The 20,829-nt window shown below is 47.1% G+C and overlaps 1 protein-coding gene, 1 long non-coding RNA gene and 1 other non-coding gene across 3 annotated transcripts in view; all 3 read left to right on the top strand.

Moving 5' to 3' along the window:
* The window catches only part of SCARA3 (scavenger receptor class A member 3), a 34,982-nt gene extending 23,710 nt beyond the window's left edge, over positions 1–11,272 (top strand). Inside the window, exons 4-6 of the mRNA XM_032265353.1 lie at positions 12–110; positions 1,431–2,474; positions 10,535–11,272. Coding sequence (XP_032121244.1) covers positions 12–110; positions 1,431–2,474; positions 10,535–10,986 — 1,595 coding nt within the window. The 3' untranslated portion in view covers positions 10,987–11,272. The remainder of the gene's footprint in view (positions 1–11; positions 111–1,430; positions 2,475–10,534) is intronic.
* Positions 11,273–13,503: 2,231 nt separating this feature from the next.
* On the top strand, positions 13,504–20,794 carry LOC116541292. The gene is made up of 4 exons (XR_004264775.1): positions 13,504–13,837; positions 16,195–16,299; positions 17,437–17,524; positions 20,613–20,794. It is a non-coding gene; the product is annotated as an uncharacterized LOC116541292 (long non-coding RNA).
* On the top strand, positions 17,632–17,735 carry LOC116541336. Its single transcript, XR_004264802.1, has one exon. It is a non-coding gene; the product is annotated as a U6 spliceosomal RNA (small nuclear RNA).
* Positions 20,795–20,829: the final 35 nt, after the last annotated feature.

Below are 20,829 nucleotides of genomic sequence, written 5' to 3' on the forward strand. Positions count from 1 at the left end.
TTTCCCTACAGTTTTCAGAAAAGTGGACTCTCTCTCCGAAGACATCTCCTTGACCCAGTCTATTTATGACAAGAAGCTTGTGCGAATGCAGAAGAATCTCCAGGGCCTGGGTAAGTGGACATGCTGATGATAACTGTAATATAAGGCCAGTGATCGTCAGGGTAGGGCAAGGTTGCCCTCATCATGCCACAGTGCCCCAGTGCCAGGTAACCTTTGCCAGCCTTGTAGACACAGAGGACATCCCCAGCTCCCTGCTCCCTCCCCAGCCGGGTCTCCATCCACTGGAGGAGGGCTGTTACCCTGGGATACTCCTAGGACCGGAGACGGGGGGTTCTGGGTGGAGCACAGCTCCAGGCAGAGTCTGCAGGCAGAAAAGGAAGCCAAAGGTGGTCCATTCCCAAAATAGCTCATGCATCTGAAATGATGAGAGTTTCAAGGCTTTGCAAAATCTTCTGCCAGGTCAACCCTTTCCTCATTATTGCCTTAAGCCATGCCACAATTCTTTTCTTTCTTCTCTTTTTTAAAATATATACCATCTCATCTATTTATTGATTTCTATAATTTCAACTTTTGTAATAGATTAAGGGATTCATGTACAGGTTTGTTACATGGGTAACACTGAGGTTTAGGGTAGGCATGATCCCATCACCCAGGTAATGAGCCTAGGTACTCAACAGGTGGTTTTCAGCCCATAACCCCCTCCCTGCTCCCTCATAGTGGACCCTGATGTCTGTTGTTCCCATCTCTCTGTCTACATGTATTCAACCTTGCTCCCACTTATACTTGAGAGCATGTAGTCTTTGGTTTTCTGTTCTTCCGTTAATTTGCTTAGGTCATGCCACAATTCTTGATGTTCTTTATCTCCTGCTTTAACCGGGAACAATCTAAGAGAGAATGAGACAGAAGGAGCAATGATAGAAGGTTTAGTGAGGGTCTTCTCTGATGCAAATAAAAGGTACCTGTCTGCCACCAATATATGCGGCCATTTGCCAAGCCACTTCTCTGCGCCTCATTCCTCATGAGTCAGAAGTCAAAAATCCCTATGCCACCTTCTCTGCAAATTTATCATTGTAAGAGAATTGAATAAGGTAACAGATATTAAAATATCGGCATACATTTTTAAATGAAGTTTAAATGGGAAGTTCCTGGCCACTTAAGACAAATTATGAAGATATATTCTTGAGAATTTGGTGGTGAGAAGAAGAAAACATCCTAAATGCTACATTTCAGATCAGAGTCGAGACAGTTGGTAAAAATGAGATTCCACAGAGGTGGCAAGGCTTTTCCAAGAAGGATTTTATACCAGGACTTAGGGAAGAAAGCAGGTTTGGGAAGCTACTTACCAATTCCTTAGGCTCTGAAATATTTAAAGAGGAAGCGTTGTACCATGGCCCTTCAGCAACTCAAACTATTGTCTCTTTCTCCTAAAGATCCAAAAGCCCTGAACAACTGCTCTTTCTGCCATGAAGCTGGGCAGCTGGGGCCTGAGATCCAAAAACTGCAGGAGGAGCTGGAGGGAATTCAGAAGCTGCTCCTGGCCCAGGAGGTGCAGCTGGACCAGACCTTGCAGGCCCAGGAGGTGCTCTCCACCACCAGCAGGCAGATCTCGCAGGAGATGGGTAGTTGCTCCTTCTCCATCCACCAGGTTAACCAGTCTCTGGGGCTCTTCCTGGCCCAGGTGAGAGGCTGGCAGGCCACCACAGCTGGTCTGGACCTCTCTTTGAAGGACCTCACCCAGGAATGCTACGATGTCAAGGCTGCAGTGCACCAGATCAATTTCACCGTGGGGCAGACTTCCGAGTGGATCCACGGGATCCAGCGGAAGACGGACGAGGAGACCCTGACCCTCCAGAAGATTGTCACCGACTGGCAGAACTACACCCGGCTCTTCAGTGGCCTGCGTACCACCTCCACCAAGACTGGAGAGGCAGTCAAGAACATCCAGGCCACCCTGGGGGCCTCCTCACAGCGCATCAGCCAGAACTCCGAGAGCATGCATGACTTGGTACTGCAGGTCATGGGCTTGCAGCTGCAGCTGGATAACATCTCGTCCCTCCTGGACGACCATGAGGAGAACATGCATGATCTCCAGTATCACACCCGCTATGCCCAGAACCGCACTGTGGAGAGGTTTGAGTCTCTGGAAGGACGCATGGCTTCTCACGAGATCGAAATTGGTACCATCTTCACCAACATCAATGCCACCGACAACCACGTGCACAGCATGCTCAAGTACCTGGACGACGTGCGGCTCTCCTGCACGCTGGGCTTCCACACCCATGCCGAGGAGCTCTACTACCTGAACAAGTCCGTCTCCCTCATGCTGGGCACCACAGACCTGCTCCGAGAGCGCTTCAGCCTGCTCAGTGCCCGGCTGGACCTCAACGTCCGGAACCTCTCCATGATCGTGGAGGAGATGAAGGCGGTGGACACACAGCATGGAGAAATCCTTCGCAATGTCACCATCATACGAGGTAAGAGCTGTGTCCAGGCAGGGCTGCTACAAAGCTTCCACTGAGCCTTGGTGATCTTGCTGGACACAGAAGTACCTGGTTTTAAGCAAAGTACTAGTGGGCTAACACAATCCTATAGCAAATGCCTAGAGCAATAGGCAGCTTTAAGAAATGTTCTTGCATTATCCAGGCATGGTGGTGTGTACCTATACTCCCAGCTGCTTAGGCAGAAGGATCACTGGAGCCCAGGAGGTGGAGGCTGCAGTGAGCTATGATTGCACCACTGCACTGCAGCCTGAGAGACAGAGTGAGTCCTTATCTCTAAAAAAAAGAGACAAAGAGAGAGAGAGCGTGAGAAAAGAAAAACAACATCTTTGCAAACCTCTTTTGCAAAGGTATTGTGGCGTCTAACTTTGCCTGTTATACAAATCTAGACTTTTATATTTAGATTTGTTTAACCATGTCTTTTGAAAACTGTCTCCTCTTCTTTTCTCCCCTCCCACACCCTCATTAATGCTTCCAACCACCCAACCCTCTGCCCCTGGAGGCTGTCGCTCTGACACATTCTTCTCCCATCTCCTTCATGTCCTCCATATCTATCAGGGTTCTACAGAGAAACAGAATCAACAGTGTATGAGATAGATAGATAGATAGATAGATAGATAGATAGATAGATAATTGATAGATAGATGATTGATAGATAGATAGATAATAGATAGATAGATAGATCCACAGAAACAGAATCAATAGTGTATAGAGATAGGTAGGTAGGTAGATATCAATCCAGAGAAACAGAATTAATAGTATATAGAGATAGATGATAGATAGATAGATAGATAGATAGATGATTGATAGATAGATAGATAATAGATAGATAGATCCACAGAAACAGAATCAATAGTGTATAGAGATAGGTAGGTAGGTAGATATCAATCCAGAGAAACAGAATCAATAGTATGTAGAGATAGATGATTGATAGATAGATAGATAGATAGATAGATAGATAGATAGATAGATCCAGAGTAACAGAATCAATAGTGTATAGAGATAGGTAGGTAGGTAGATAGATAGATAGATCGATCGATCCAGAGAAATAGAATCAATAGTGTATAGAGATACACATATGATAGACAGAGATGATATAGATAGATATGATAAAGATGAGACGTAGAGATGAGAGATGATAGATAGGATGGAGATAGATAGATGGACAGATGAACATTATAAGGAGTTGGCTCATGTAATTAGAAAGACTGGCAAGTCCAAAATCCACAGCGCTTACGTTCCAGTTTGAAGACCATCAGGCAGGAAGAATTCCTTCTTACTTGGAAGAGGCTCAGGTTTTTGTTCTACTCAGGCCGTCAGCTGATTAGATGAGTCCACTCATGCTAGGGAGGGCAACCTGCTTGACCCAGGCTGCCTATTTAAATGTTAATCTTACCCTAAGATATCCTCACAGAAGGTCCCAGAATTATATTTGACCAAATATCTGACCTAGTCAGGGTGACACATAAAATTAACCATCACAAGCCCACACTTGGTCAACTTGGGCCCCGTCCACATCTCCTTAAACCATACTTAATCCCCAAATAAAGACAACAAGCAAGGTCATAATTCCACCTAATGTGATACAACTCTCCTTTGTACAATCAAAAACATATGAATACTTACCCCTGAAGAGGAGTTAAAGTCCTTGAGTGAATTTTATTTTTTTTGCTTATACCCTGTAACTTAAATACTAGTAAAGTTAACAATATTTAACTATGCTATAAAGTAGATACATGTTGTGTTACACAATAAGGAAATAAGAGAAGAAAGAAAACAAAATGGTTGGCTACACACACACACACACACACACACACACACACACACACACACACAGAGAGAGAGAGAGATTCACTAAAAAATAAGGAGGACTGATTACATTCAGAATGTCTGAATGGAGAAATAAAAATAAGGAGGACATACCATAACAGCGACAGTCCTTGTTGCAATCATTAATCACGTGGCCATAGCTGATATTCATCACCACCTTCTTCCATTCCCCATTCTGTATTCCCTTTGTCTTCAGCAAGCCCCTCATCTGGTCCTGGTTCTTTACCTGCTGGGGTGATCCAAGCCTTCCTGCTGAAGGATCTGGGCTACCAGTATTTCTGCCTGAGTGGAGTTGTTGAACTTTCCATTGACCTTAATCACAGGGCATGGTAATACTATGGGACACCCCGTGGGATCTCCTCTATTCCAGACATCCTCTTCCTTACGTCCCTCATGGAGTAGCATCCAGTTTCCCCTTGGCAGTGAGGATCAGTCATCCACACCAGCACAGGAAGTCTTTTCTTTGCTTGTTGATTTAGAGGCATGAGGAGCGCAGAGTGGTCAGGTGGCAGTCTTCACTTCCCATTCAGTGCAATCATGGTTGTGTCTCCTGGTGGAAGCATCCCTCCCTTTGGAACTGGACCTCTATCCCAGCAGAATACAAGGTCATAGGAACAGGAAGCAAAAATATTCCAGTGAGCCACCAGTATAAGAATAAGAGTGCCACTGTCTTTATCTCCCCTTGATTTCTGGACCTGTGAATCTGACTTTGGGAGAGCACCAGTTATGTATTAGATGCTGATTCAGAACATATACCACCTCCTGGAGAACCTTTCCAAGCCCCGAGAGGTAGTGCCACCTAGCTGGTGCTGTAACTGAGTCTTTAAAAGGTCATCCCACTGTTTTATCAAGCCAGCTGCCTCAGGATGATGGGAACATGATAAGATCAGTGAATTCCATGAACACGGCCCCATTGCCACACTTCGTCTGCTGTGACATGAATTCCCCAATCAGGAGCAATGCTGTGTAAACACCATGACTGGATAAGACATTCTGTGAGTCTGCAGAGGGTAGTTTTGACAGAAGCATTGTGTGCAGGGAAGGCAAATCTATATTCAGGGCAGGCATCTATTCTGGTAAAAATACTGCCCTTTCCATGATGGAAATGGTCCAGTGTAATCAACCTGCCACCAGGTAGCTGGCAGATCACCCTGGGGAATGGTGCCATGTCAGGGACTCAGTGGCGGTCTCTGCCACAGGCAGAGCCTTCCCCTGTTCTGGGTCCCACTCAAAACAAGAAGCTTTTCAGGTCACTTGGCAAATAAGTAGGAACACACACTCTAATGAGGAATATGTTGCCTCCAAAGTCCAAATCGGCCCACTAGGCATTGTGCTTTCTTTTTGGCTTTAGGAAGGCCCTGATACAACAACTAATTTTTCATCTTAGAAGGGATATCTGTCTCCACATACCCATACCACCGACCTCTGGAAATTTCACTGAGGTGGAAGGCTCTTGAATTTTCATCAAATTTATTTCCCATCCCCTCACATGGTAACGGAAATCTTCCCACAGTATTTCACCTAAAATATGTATGTGCGTGACCTCTAGGGCACAGTGTTCCAGGGAAGGTCATGAGCAAATAGTTCTTATGGTTTAGCCCCTGGCAAATGTGTGGTTTTATTGAGTTCCACCCAAGAACAAAGGCAATTTAAAGCTTTCCTGATCACAATGCCCATTTATATACTTTGCTTAATTTCAGCCTCACAACAGCCCTTGCATAGTAAACAAGGCAAATGTTGGTGACTGTATTTATAGAAAAGTAATCTGAGGATGGGGGAGTGAGTTTAAAGGAGCAAACACAAGGTCACCCTGATTCAAAATCCTGACCCCTCCCCCATGCTCTAACACTTACACATCCAGTGCCCACCCAAGAAAGGAGATGCCGAGAGCATGAGTTTGTAGAGACCAACAAGACATTTCTGCTCAGGTCCTTCTAAGGTACACGGTGTGAGGCAGGGAGTGAGTAAGAGGGAGATGGTACCGAAAGTGTTGACAGGAGAACTGGTTTAAGTGGGAATTTACATATGCTGCTGTCCTAGTCATGCAGAGAGCAAGGCAGGGCATCTGTCTGAGCTATATCTGAGTCTTGGTTCAACGTCTGCACCTTTGTTTAAGTTGTGTCTACTGGCCAGCCTTTCTCCTGGTTGTTAAATTCACATGTACCATCTCTCACATTGGAAAGCAAATTTCAGGAACACAATGCACATCCCTTCCTTTGGGGACCTGGTCATTTATTTATTCATCCAGAGACAGGCACTGATAGACTCTGACACAGGAGCTGGCAATGAGGTCTCCACCTGGCCAGAGCTGAGCGGCTATCTGGAATAAAGGGACAGGGATTGCAGTGGCCAGAGCTGCGTGGAAGGTGCCAAGTCCTGATGGATGGGTTGGAACTCTGAGACTGCACAGGCAAGAAGCCTGGCTTCTGATGTGCTCCGGGTCTTTAGGCAGAATCACTTCATCCCTCCAGGGCTCGGCTTCATTCATCTGTAAAGGAAGGGGTAAGACTGGCTGATCTCTGAGACTAATCCAGCTTTAATTAATTCTAAGCCCCTATTTACGTGACAGAAAGCCTGTGGTACTTTCATAATGTTTGTGCCTCTCATAAAACATTTATCTCTTCCTGCTCTGTAGGGTAATTTTGGTGTCTGTGCTAGGCAGTGTCCGTGTTAGGACTATCATTTGGGAATTGTAGACTAAAACCATCATAACTTATTAGCTAAATGGCCTGGAACAGGACTCTTGGCTACTTTCTTTCCTTCTTTCTTGTAGAGACAGGGTCTCACTTGGTTGCCCAGATGGGTTTCAAATTCTTGGGCTCAAGCAGTCTTCCCACTTTGATCCTCCCAAAGTGCTGGGAATACAGGCATGCACCACCACACCCAGCCATACTTTGAACTGTTTCTTCATCTGCAAATGGAAATATGAATGCCTTTCCTGCCTATATCCCATGTAGTAATTGTGAGGACCAGTGTTCAGAATGGGTATGAACAAGTTCTTGTAAAATATAAACAGGTGCCCCGCATAAGGAATTATCACGATGCTAAACCGCTTGGAGACCTAGGCTCCTTGCATTACTCGTTGAGGACCCAGCAGAGTGCTTGGCTCTTGGAAAGTACAAGAAATGTTTGCTTGGTGAATGAATAACTGAACGTGTGAACAAAAGGTAGAAGCCCAAGATGGGCGGGAGACAAAGAGATCCAGTCTGCAAATGTGTTCTGTAAGCACCACCCCACATCCTGCTTCCACGCTGACCTGTTCAGGAGTTTACATGTGAGGGAGGAAAAAGCAGAGACTGTCCTATCATTCTGTTGTCCACAGCCAAGGAGCTACCCGGGGAGGTGGCAGTGGAGAGGGATCGGTGGCCCTGAGTCGGTTTTTGTTCTCTCAGTCCTGAGAGCTGCTGAAAACTCCACTTAGCTTCTCAGCCTAAGAGCTGCAGCCGTGCGTTGGCTTCTAACCCTCTCTGCCCAAACCAATTAGGAATCCACAAATGTCTGGAGAGGAAAAGATGTCAGGCTGACTTCAACGAGTCCTCTCTTCTCCGGGATCTTGGCCTTGGTATCCCTCCAACGCCTCCAGAAAGATGTTTTGGTCTTTCTCTAGCAGCTCTGTCTGTTCTCCGTGGGAGGAGGAGTCAGTCATAGACTCATCCACCCTGAGCAGAAGTAGAAGCCCATGGGCACGTTTTTAACGGCCCTCAGTTGGCAGCGAGCAGGTGTGAGGGTCCCTGAGCCAGGCCAGTATTCTCATGGAGCGGAGGGGAGCCTGAGCCCCAGCCACCCGCTTTGCTAATGTGAGAGCTGGCACTCAAACACTGGGCGCCCGATGTCCACGCCAGTGTGCCTCCCAGGGTCCCAGGCCTGTCCCCCCAGAGGCACCCCTTTGTTTGGTTTTCTTCTGTCCTTGTAAGCCAGCCAGTTGCCTCTGACCATGAGATGTATGGTGGGCTCTTCCTGGGACAGGCACCGCCCCTCCCATGGGTGGGCAGGGGCTGATGCCCGAGACACTGGGCACTCTGCTCACCCCACCCTCCTCCCTATCCCAAGCGCAGAGCACAGAGCCGGCCACCCCAGGGTCCCAGACGTGAGGTCAGCTGTGGCTGGACCCTAATGGGCCTGGAGAGCCTGATTACAGCCTGTGGCTTCCTGAGTAATCATGGCCACCCTCCACCTCCGCAGGACTCCAAGGCTCCTCTCCCAGCCCCACACCCCAGCCACTGCTGCTGTGCCTCCCTCGTGCCTGAGGTGCCTTCCTTCAGCTCACAGCAGCCACTAGCCCTCCTCTCCTCTGCCTCTCACCTCTGCCTTGGTACTGGCTGGGTCAGTGGCACCCTGGCCTGGAGGCGCCTTGGTCAGCCTCTGCCCACATTCCTTGCCCCCACACTAACCGCTAAACGATGGCTGTTGACTTCCTGCCTGGCCAGGTCACGCCTGCTACAGTCCTTTGCCTGCATGACTCACAGCTGGCCCACAGCGCAGGCGGACCCTGCTCACCTGAGGAAGGCAGCCTTCTGAGTCCCCTTCTCGCTCAGTGGGGACCCTGAAGCACTCTTTAGAAAAGGGCTCTGGGGTCCTCCTCCTCTTCCAGGAGGAGGAGTCACGGAGCTGCGGGGCCCTTGGAAGCTGAGTGAGCTTGCAGTCTTGGGGATGAAATCTGAGTTTTGGAACGGGGCGGTGTTTCCAGCACTGCCGCACCGCCAACAGCCTCGGGGGCCTCTGCCTCTGCATGGCTCTCTGCGTTTCCCAGCCTCAGCTGGCCCAGGCGCCAGGAGCAGAGGTAGGGTGAAGACAGACGCTGTGGCAGTGCTGGCTCCCTGCCGGTCCTGCCAGGCTGGGGAGGCGGCTCCTGCACAGGCATCAGCCTGGGCCCGTGGCACTCTAGCTGCTGAGCTGCCAGGGGCTCCTGCAGACTTAGGGCACCTCCTGCCTCCTGGCTTCTCTGAGCCCAGGCTGCTGCCACTGCTGCTGGCCACCCCTCATGCCTGGGTCACTTGACAATGGAATCTCAGCCTTGCTGCTGGCGGGCCACGTGAGCCATGCAGGACCACATCCCCATGGCAGGGGTGGGCAAGGGCAGGCAGTGGCAGGGAACTGACTGGAAGGTTTTTATTGGCTCTGGTGGGGCTGGCTCTGTCTGGGCTCTGGTTTCCAGTTTAGGTCATAATAGAGGACGTATTCACTGACGCGGCTCCACTTAGAAACACCCTGGGAAGAAAACAGAGGGGGACAGCAGAGGGCTCAGGTCACGTCAGCCAGGATGAAGGGGCCTGTGCCACAGAACTGGATATGGCAGTGGAGGATTTCCAGCTCCCAGCATGCAGGATCCCTTCCCCGCAGAGGCCCTTTCTGCCTTGTGTCCTCAGGGTTGGCACAGCTGTGAGGGGTGGAAACTCTCGGACCCACACAGCCAGAAGGACGTGAGCTCATCAGACCCCTGTCCTGGGTGCTAGACTGGGCTTCTTAAGGAAGGGCCATATCTTCATCCTGACATCTCCTGCAGGCCCTTATGCAGAGCCCGGCTCGTAGGAGAGTCCACAGCTGCTTGGTGAATCACCCTCTTCAAGCACATGCTGAGTTTTCCTGACCACATGCCAGGCTCTGTGTCCAGGGCTGGGCTGTGAGCCACGGCTCCTGCCGTCTTCCTGGGCTGCACAGTCTAGCAGGCCCACCCGACAGGTACTCAGTGTTTGCTTTCACTGTGCTGTGACTTCTCTTTCTATGCATCAGTGAAAGACTTACAACGTAGTAGCCTTAAGAGCTCAGCAACGAGGCTGGAGTCATGAGGGTGGGCTTCCGGAGGAACTGACCTTTCTCTGGGCTGTCAATGTGCCCGCTTACTCACACTGGGACACACCTATTTCTCATGCCCCACTTTCTTGGCTTTCTCTTCAATGTCACCTGATTCCAACGCTGTCCCCAAATGTCTGAGAAGTCATGAGGGTGGGATGGGGGTGAATACAGCAGTCAAAGACCACGTATGAGAAGGTACAGGAGGTCAGACTGGCCTCAGAGCAGGACAGGCAGTCCTGGACAACCTTGGCCCCTTCTCGAAGCTGGCCAGCCCCTCAGTCCCTAACCTGAGCGTGTGCAGGGAGAAATGAGTGTCCGCTGGGCTTGTCCAACCGTTGGGCTGTCACTGTGGGTGAGCCTCAGGTGGGGAGCCTCTCACAGACTGACTTCTTCTGTCTTCTCTCCAACCCCAGGTGCCCCTGGCCCTCCAGGACCAAGAGGACTCAAAGGAGACATGGGCGTGAAAGGGCCTGTTGGTGGCAGAGGCCCGAAGGGAGACCCCGGTGGCTTGGGACCCCCAGGACCCCAGGGTCCTCAGGGGCAACCTGGAGAGACTGGACCTATGGGAGAAAGGGGCCCCATTGGCCCTCGAGGGTTCCCAGGCCTCAAAGGCTCAAAGGGTAGCTTTGGAACCGGAGGACCAAGAGGACAGCCAGGTCTGAAAGGGGACTTGGGGCCCCCAGGACCAGAAGGGCCCCCGGGGTCTCCAGGGCCCTCAGGGCCTCAGGGAAAACCGGGGATTGCAGGGAAGACAGGGTCACCAGGCCAGAGGGGAGCCATGGGGCCTAAGGGTGAACCAGGGATCCAGGGTCCCCCGGGCCTCCCTGGACCTCCAGGACCACCAGGAAGCCAGAGCTTCTACTGAGGAGGGCTCTGGAGCAGACACTGTCACAAAGAATGCTGGAGGGGCAGAGAGCAGATCCAGGCCGCAGAAAGCCTCACCTACAGATAGCTGTGGTCCTCTGATTCCAGTGAGGGGGTTCCCCAGGGCTGGCCCTGCAGCTTTGGCCTGCCCCATAGTGACTGTATCATAGGAAAGCAGTCCCTACTCACACACACATGCACATATGCACATACTTGTGCACACACATGCACACATACACGTGCAGGCACACAGGTGCACACATGCAGGTACACTCATGCGCACATGTAGACACATGAAGGCACACACACACATATTCACACATGCACATGCACACATACATACACATGCGGGCACACATACATGCACACGCATACATGCAAGCACACACGCACACCTACACACACATGCACACATGCATACATACATGCAAGCACACACAGGCACACATACACATGCAGGCACACATGCATACATACATGCAGGCACACACAAGCACACATACAGGCACACGTACATGCACACATACATGCAAGCACACACATGCTCACAGACACATGCAGGCACACACATGCACATACACACATGTGCACATACACGCACAGGCACACATATATGCATACAAATATATAGAGACATGCGCACACACAGATTTTTCTGCTGGCCGGGGGGCCAACTGGGTTTCCCTGGCTGGGCAGGAGGAGAGGGAAGAGGAAGAGCCCCCTCTCCTGTGACTGAGCCTGCCAGGGAGGCGGCTACCTCGGGAGGAAGGTCTCACATCTGTCTCTGGGTACCCATGCTGGCCAGCAATTTCCCAGGGCTCCCTGTGGCTGAGAAGCCCCGAGGAAACCTTTGTGGGTAGGGCATGACAGCCAGAACTCCAGAGGCAAAGCGGATCTGGCAACCACAAGACCCTCCCTATCATCAGGGGAACAGGATATCTGGGAGCTGTCCCAGCCTGTCACAGCACAGTGGAGCCATGAGAGCCACATTCTCTGGCCTTGCACACAGCGGCCCCGGAGAAGTTCAACAGCCATTTCTTCACATGTCCAGAAAACTCCTCGCTTCATCCTTGCCTCTGCCCCTCAGGAGCAGCGCGGAAGGAATCCAGGCAGGAGTTTCATCTGCACGGGGGCACTCTGTAGGCCCTGGAGCACTGGGCCTGAGTGGAGATGGGAGACAGGCAGGCCAGGAGGTTCTCTCTGCACAGCTGCCTCCCTTGCTCTCCCTGAGGCTGGCCTGTCCCATTTCCCATTCCCTCTGGCTGCAGGAGGGCCGACCCCTTGTAACTGGGCAGCTCTTGCCTCCTGCACCAGGCTGTCCTGATCACAGCTGCTTGACCTGGTCCCACCAGAACCCACCATGGCCCGACCCCTCTCTGCATGGGCAGCCAGCTGGACTAGAAGCGGGAAGGGCCTGGGCACGGACAGAGGCCCCTCTGTCATCACTCTTTGGCCCCCACCAACTTTCTGTACACACTGGCAGAGAGGGGCACTGGGAAGCGCAGGGTGGTGGTCTCCTATTGGCTACACTCGCTCTCAAGCTGCTTTGCCTTTATATTCAAACAGATTCAGACCCCCCAGATTGAGGGCACAGAGACCAGACCCTCCCCCACAAAGCCTTTCCGCACCTTCCCGAGTGTCCCGGATGTGCAACTGGTTTGCACCGCATACCCCACGGCCATGTAACGCTCCTGTGCATGTATGATAATACCATGCTGCCTAGTATTACTGAATCAGTAAAGAGCTGTTTCCAGGAGTGAGGTGGCTTTGAGTCCTTCCTGCCTGACTTGGGGGCACGACACCTTCAGGGCTGCACTCCAGGTCGGCCTCTGAAGGTGTCCTCGTCGGAACCAGTGACGAGGGTCCCCTAGAAATTCAGCGCCTAGTCCCATTTTAGAAACACTGAGCTCAGCCGGGAACCAAGACTGTCAGGGAATTTCTCGCAGAGAGCAGGAAATGGGAAGCCCAGTGCGTCTTGCAGCCTGGACCTGGAGCTCTTTGGCTAAAACAAGATTGGAAAACAGGGCAGGCCTGGACATGTGAGTGACACCTCCTGATTCTGGCTTTTGTCTCCAAGACAAGGAGATAGGACAGGAAAGGAGGTAAAGACCAGGCCAGACCTGCCCCGAGGGGCCTGGTCAGGTTACGGTGCAGATTACAGAGGGGCAGAGTCTGCAGGTTACGGAAGAGGACAGCAGGTCCCCTGTGAGTCGGCACAGCAACCTCGCTGGCTGACAAAATGTGACCTAGTGCAAGATTGGGGCCCTGTTTTTTGGTTTTTGGTTTTGAGACTGAGTTTCCCTCTTGGTGCCCAGGCTGAAGTGCAGTGGTGCGACCTTAGCTCACCGCCACCTCTGCCTCCCAGGTTCAAGCGATTCTCCTGCCTCAGCCTCCCGAGTAGCTGGGATTACAGGCACCTGCCACCACACCTGGCTAATTTTGTATTTTTAGTAGAGACAGGGTTTCTCCATGTTGGTCAGGCTGGTCTTGAACTCCCAACCTCAGGTGATCTGTCCATCTTGGCCTCTCAAAGTGCTGGGATTACAGGCATGAACCACCACGCCCAGCCATTTTTTGTTTTTGGGTGTTTATTAGTGGGTTGGTGCTCATTTGAAATGCGCAAAAGGGCAGGGGAGTGAGGATGGGGCCAAGCATGGCGGCCACACCTGGACCTCACCTCTTCCTCTGTGGTGTGTGGCATGAGGTCCCTCCTCCCCACTGACACCTGAGATGTCCACAGCACCTGAGAATGTTCGACACACCATAAACATCAGCCATTGTCACAGCGGTCCTCATGACATGGATGAAGAGCTTCCTGGGCCACAGCGGGTGTGCTCCATGCTCCTCTGCAGGTGAGTGGCCAGATCCCTGCATGTCTCATTTCACGCTCCCTGACCTGTGAGAGCTAGGAGGGACCTGGGGGATCTGAGGCTCAACTCCTTTATTTCCCAAGGAGCAAACCAAGGACTGAGAGCAGTTGAGGGGTTTGCTGCACATCTGGGACTGGGACTCCCGCCTGGTGTCTCTGGCTAGCGGGAGATCCAGTTCTCAGGCGACTTTTCCTATTGGTGAGAGTCCTCAGGAAGCTTCCTAACACATATTCCTTGGGAGGTGTTCCTGCCCCAATCCCATTCCCTGCCTACATCAAACTGCTCTTAGTACTCAATGTGGCCCTTCAGAGTATCTGGACAGCCCTAGGTACTGCTTAAGCCCCCGGGGTTTAAGGGGATAGACAGAACTGTAAAGCTTGAAGCAAATGCTGGGAATCGCTGTATTCATACATTTTGTGAATGGATGAAACCCGCCTCAGAGTGGGTGAGTGGGTGGGATCCACAAGGGAGGAACTTCGGTGGCCATGGGAACTGGGCAGCTTGTGCTTCTGCCCTGCTGGCCCTTCATCATTGTGGGACCTTAGGCCTAGCACGGGCCCTCTCTGACCTTCAGTTTCTTCATCAGAAAGCAGAGGGAGTGGACTGGCCTTGCCACCATTGAGCCTGTCATGTGTTCCTCTGTCCTGCCCTTCTAACCAAGTGCTCCTTCTCCTACCCTGCTTGATTGCTGTTCTGGAACGTGCCAGGGCCAAGGTGATGAAGTCTGAACCCACATTGAGTGGTAACAAAGAGCCAGTGGCATTTCAGCCCCAAGACTGGAAGCCCAGCCTTCAGCATGAGGGTGATTTTAATCCCTACCAGACTTGCAAAGCCCCGAAGTCACTCCTGGGCCTCCTTCTAAGGCGAGCAGGGCTTGCTGGAAGCCACAGATCTGGTCCATGTCCTTTGAGTGCTTCTAAAATCCCCAGGCTGGGCCACTCATTTTACCCCGGTGACCTCACGACCTCTCCAACTTGGGGCGGCACAGGGGGCTGGGCACGCCTCCTGCCCTCCCTCCAACTCGTCCCTAGCCAGGGCTGAGCTGGCAACTTCTGCTGCGCCAGCCCTGGATACACCTGTCAAAACAGAGCCACAGGAAAGGAGAGCAGGGAGCTGAAAAACATGGTCTGACCACAGCGAACTTTCCAGCAGGGCTGGGCTGGGCAGGGCTGGCAAGCCTTGACCCGTGGGTGGTGCGCTGAGCAGCCTGCCTGGGGATTGCTTGGCCCGCAGGAGCACAGGCCCTTTGCTTTGCTTGTCTTCTCCTGTCTAGCCCTTTTGTTTTCTTTTGAACACTTCCAAGGGCAAGACTCTGGTGTGGCAGGCAGTGTATACAGGCTGGTGCAGTGCAACCAGGCAGGAGTCCCTCACAATGCAGATTGTGGGGCTGGGTACCATGGCTCATGCCTGTAATCCTAGGACTTTGGAAGGCCAAGGTGGTGGATTACGATTACTTAAGGTGAGGAGTTCAAGACCAGCCTGGCCAACATGGTGAAACCCCGTCTCCACTAAAAATACAAGAATTAGCCAGGCGGGGTGATGTGCACCTGTAATCTCAGCTACTTGGGAGGCTGAGGCAGGAGAATAGCTTGAGCCTGGGAAGCAGAAATTGCAGTGAGCCGAGATGGTACCACACACTCCATCCTGGGCGACACAGTGAGACTCCATCACTAATAAATACATACATACATACATACATGCAGATTGCGGGCCTCTACCCCAGAAGCTCTGATTCTGAATCAGGGATGCGGTGGGATGGGAGGAATGGGGCAAGGCTGGGCGTGGTGGGGGGGTGGAGGCAGAACACGGACTTTTTCCAGTTTCCCAGGGATTCTGATGCCCCATATAAAACTTTAGAGCCACAGTGTAGGAGATAGGAGATAAACAAAAATATTGTTTTTTTATTTATGTACATAATCTCAAGTAATCTTCACAAGCAAAGTGTGTTTGCATTTTATAGGTCAGAAAACAAAGCTCAGAAAAGCTAATTCATTCACTCAAGGCCACGTAGATGTTAAGTGGTTTTGAACCCAGGATTTTTAGAAGCCACTACACTGAGCTACTTCTTACAGAAAGGTGGGATTGGAAATTAGATCAGACCTGTGTTTGCATCTGAGATAGCTGAGATCCACAGAATCAACTTGCTCAAGGTCCCAGAGCCAGCTAGTGACAAAGTTGGCAGCTTCTCAAGGAAGCCAGGTGCTGACCTCAGCCAGGCCCCCTGACTTCCCTTTTCCCTAAGCCCAAGATCTCCAACATAGGTGTCAAAACCAAATCTCCTGGCATGAGGAACAAACTGTTAAGTATTAGAACATCTCAATGTGTTTCGTCTATTCTAGGTCACACTTTGTTTTCACATAGTCGGATGTGCTATGAAGCCAGCCATAAAGTTCAGGATGACCAAGAATATAATTTGAAAATGAATTTGTTTACTGTCCTTAATGGTAAGTAAGCATCACTCTAAGTGCATATTATTCCTTGAGACACTAGCCAATTATGGTACATGAAAATAATTTATAAATAAATAAATTTACATATATTAGGAAGATGATTTAAATTTTTATTTTACTAATGGGAGATGTGATGGAAATATTTGGACCCCACTGCTCAAACCCAACTCTATTGCTTCCAACACTCTGCCTTCTGATAACACAGCTCCCCGTAGGGAAAGGGAGAAAGGGAATCTCCACATGATTTTACCCAGATTTGTGGTATGATGGTCCCTTCTCCTTCTGAGCTCCTAGACGAAACCGTTCCCCAGGTTTACAGCTTGGGACTTGCTTGTTCCTCATCATCCACCATTGTCATCATTTCAGCTCCATAGGCTTCCCTTTTTCCAGCTTTCACAGGTGTTAAAAGCAAGACCTAATGATACGTTATTTGAAAGAGAGCGTGTTTTAAATAAAAACAAAAATTAGGTAAATTTTTAAAAATAGAATCAATACACTATGTAAATGTTAATTATAAAAAAGCTGGAATGGGCATATAAATATAAGAAAAAGCAGACTCCAAGACAAGGAGGACTATCATGTTTAAAAGAGTCAATTTATTAAGGTGATATAAAAGTCTTAAATGTATAAATAGGTAAGAAAGTTTCAAAATACCTGAAGTAAGAACTGACAAAACTAAAGGGAGAAAGAGACAGATATTCAGCTGGAGATTTAATATTACTCTCTTGGCCAGATGCAGTGGCTCACACCTGTAATCCCATCACTCTGGGAGGCCTAGGCAGGAGGACCACTTGAGCCAAGGAGTTCAAGACCAACCTGGGCATCATGGCAAGACCTCATCGCTACAAAGAATTTTAAAATTAGCTGGGCAGGCTGGCATGCACCTGTAGTCCCAACTACTCAGGTGGCTGAGGTGAGAGGATCACTTGAGCCCAAGTTCAAGGGTGAGGTGAGCCATGTTTGTACCACCATGCTCTAGCCTGAACAAGAGAGTGAGACCCTGTCTGAACAACAACAACAATAAAAACTTACTCCCTCAGGAAGTGACAGGTCAAGTAAACCAAAAAAAATCTATTAGATTTGCAAAGATATGAATTAGGTCAACTAACTTAACTTTATTGATGTTTGCAGAACACAATAACCAACAACTCCAGAACGTACGTTATTTTCAAGGGCATGTCAGATATTAACCGAAATAGATCATATGCTGAGCCATAAGGTAAGTCTCAATACATTTCAAAAAGACTTAAATTTCACAGACAGTATTCTCTCTACATGGAAGTAAATTAGAAATCAGTAAATGAGAGATACATGTAAAATCCACAAGTACTTTCTACAGCAGCACATAGACTAATATTGAAATAATGCAGAGATTAGCCTGACCCTTGTACAAGGATGACATGCAAATTTGTGAAATCTTCCATTTTCTTAATCCACAGTTCTTAGAAATTAAAAATAAAAACGTCTAAATAACCATAGATCAGAAAGAAAAAAAAATCACAGAGAAAATTAAAAAATATTTTGAACTGAGTAGTATTGCAAACATAACATACCAAAACATGTTGGATGCAGATAAAGAAATGCTTAGGAAATTTAGAGCTTTAAATGAATATATAAGAAAAGAAAGATTTAAAAATTAACTGATATATATTCCCACTTTAATGAGCTAGAAAAAGAAAAGAAATTTAAACTTCAAATAAATTGAAGATAGAAAACAAGACTAAAGCCAGAGTCAATAAAATAGAAAAAAGAAAATAAGGAAAACCAACATTACGAAAAGTCAGTTCTTCAAAAAGATAAATAAAATTAAGAAGGCCCTAGATAAACTGATCAATACAAAAAAGGTAAGAAATAACAGTAATGAAAAAAGGAACATTACTATAGATTCAACAGACAGTGGAGAATAAAAAAGAAACATTTTGAACAAGGTTATACCACCAAACTCAATAACCTAGATGAGATGGACAAATTCTTTGAAAGATAAAAATTACAGAAACCAGTACAAAAAGAAAATCTTCATTAATGTTTTAAAAATTGAATCCATAGTTTAAAACTTTTTCCTAAGGAAAACTCGAAGTCCAGATGATTTTATTACTGATTTATTTCAAACATTTAAGAAATAACGCCAATATTAAACAAACTCTTTCAAAAGAGTAGGGAACCAGTAAGCTACAAGAAAATAAGATCATAGACAAATAATTCTCGTGAATATAAATGCAAAAATTCTTAACAAATTTAATTAGCAGCCAGCAAATCAAATCTAGCCAGCATAAAGAAGATAATGTATCATTGCTAAGTGGGACGTACCACAAGAATGCTAGGTTAGTTTCACATTTTGAAAGTCAATCAATATAGTTTATCATATATACAGAGTTAAGGAGAAAAATAATTTGATCATCTCAATAACTGCAGAAAAAAAAATTGTTAAAATTTAGCATTTTATAATTAAAACTCTCAGCAGACTAGGAATGAAAGGAAACTTTAAACTTTGGCAAAACCGTCTTAAGAAAAACCTTTAATTAACATCACACTTAAAGGTGAAAGACCAAATGCTTCCCTCCAACATCAAGGCAAGAGTATGGACCCTCACCACTTGCAGCCAACATTGTATTGGAAGTCCGATCCTGTGAAATACGGCAAGTAAAGATAATTTATAAAAACTGGAAAAGAAGAAGTAAAATTGTCTCTTCTTACAAATAAAGCTATTCCTAAGGAACTTACAAAAAACTCACTTTTAATAAAATACAAACTTTGATCAAAGTCTACAAGGTCAATATATAAAAGTAAATTGTATCTCTATATACTAGCTATAAAAAACTTAAAAATGAAATTCAAGAACTCTCACACAATCAGCAAATAACATAAAATACTTGGTAAGACATTTGACAAAATTTGTTTAAAATCTCTACATATAGGCTGGGTACAGTGGCTCACTCCCATAATCCCAACATTTTGGAAAGCTGAGGCAGGAGGATCACTTGAGGCCCAGAGTTTAAGACCTGCCAGGGCAACATAGTAAGACTTCATCTCTTAAAAAAAAAAAAAAGTAGCCAGGTGTGGTGGCATGCACCTGTAGCCCCAGCTACTCTGGAGGTTGAGACAAGAGGATTGCTTGAGCTCAGGAGGTCAAGGCTTCAGTAAGCCAAGATCATGCCACTTCACTCCAGCCTGGGCAATAGGCTGAGATCCTGTCTCAGAAGATAAAATGAACAAATCTCTACATATAAAGTTTGAAAGCATTGCTGAAAGAACTTTTTGAAAGCCAGACTAAATGGAGCAATACACCGTGGTCATGGATGATCTATCACTATACCCAAATTGCTCTATAGTCAATGTAATCTCAAACCACATTCCAGCATGTGTTGTTTTGATTTTTGTTTTTCTGGTAGAAATTGAGAAGCTGATGATAAAATGTACATGAAAATGCAAAGGACATAAAAGAATAGTAGAAAAATAAATCAAAAATATCTTGAAAAAAAGAACCAATTTGGAGGACTTACATTGCTGGTTACTATAAAGATATTATAATCAAGACAATGTGCTATTAATGTAAAGATAGCCAGAGAGTCAAATAAAACAGTACGGAGTCAGAAATGAATTTAATAATAAATAGTCAACTGCATTTTTACAAAGGCACTAGAAGAAATGAATGGGAAAAAATTCTAAAAAAAAAAAAAAGGTGCTGGAACAATTGGATACCTGTATGGGAAAAAATGTATCTTGATGCTCACCTCATAATGTACACAAAAATTAATTTGAGATGGATCAAGAAAAGTTAAAACTACAGAGCCTCTAGATAAAGGAAAATACAATTATGAACTTGGAATGGCAAAGATTTCTTAGCTAAAACAAGGAAAACATTAACCATAAAAAATTGATAAGCCGGATTTTATTAGAAATAAAATCTGTTTATTAATAATAGGTCTATTTAAGTAAATAATATGGTATGTTATGCATTAGGAGAAAATATTTGACAATTTATGAAAAGAATATGTAAATATCTCTTACATCTCAGTGATAAGAAGATAGTCCACAAAAACTGGTGAAATGTTTAAACAGATACTTCATAGAAGAATATGTAACATGTGAAAAGATGGTCAACATTAACAACTGTCAAGTGATCAAGGAAACACAAATTAAACCGTTACACTCAGAACGGAATAGTTACAATTAAGAAAACCATACCAAGTGTTGGCAAGGTTGTAAAGCAACTGAAACTCTCATATGCTTTTGTTAGGAATATAAAATTATGTAACCATTTTCTTTTATTTATTTTCTTTGGTTTTCCTCTTCCCTTCTTTTCACAGGTATTGATAGATAACTACTTTGAAAAACAAGTTTCTTAAAAAGTTAAACAAACACCTCTCATATAGTCTAGCTGTTCTACTTCTAGAAGTTTACCCAAGAGAAATAGAAACATAGATCCAAGAAATTATTGTACAAGAATATTCATAGATTTGCTTATAATTAGCCAGAAACTAAAAAAAAAGTCAATCATCAGGAGAATGAATAAACAAGTTGTGG

The sequence above is a fragment of the Sapajus apella genome, unplaced genomic scaffold (assembly GCF_009761245.1).
Source record: "Sapajus apella isolate SASKATOON/1434 unplaced genomic scaffold, GSC_monkey_1.0 scaffold150, whole genome shotgun sequence".
In the NCBI taxonomy this organism is placed as follows: Eukaryota; Metazoa; Chordata; class Mammalia; order Primates; family Cebidae; genus Sapajus; species Sapajus apella.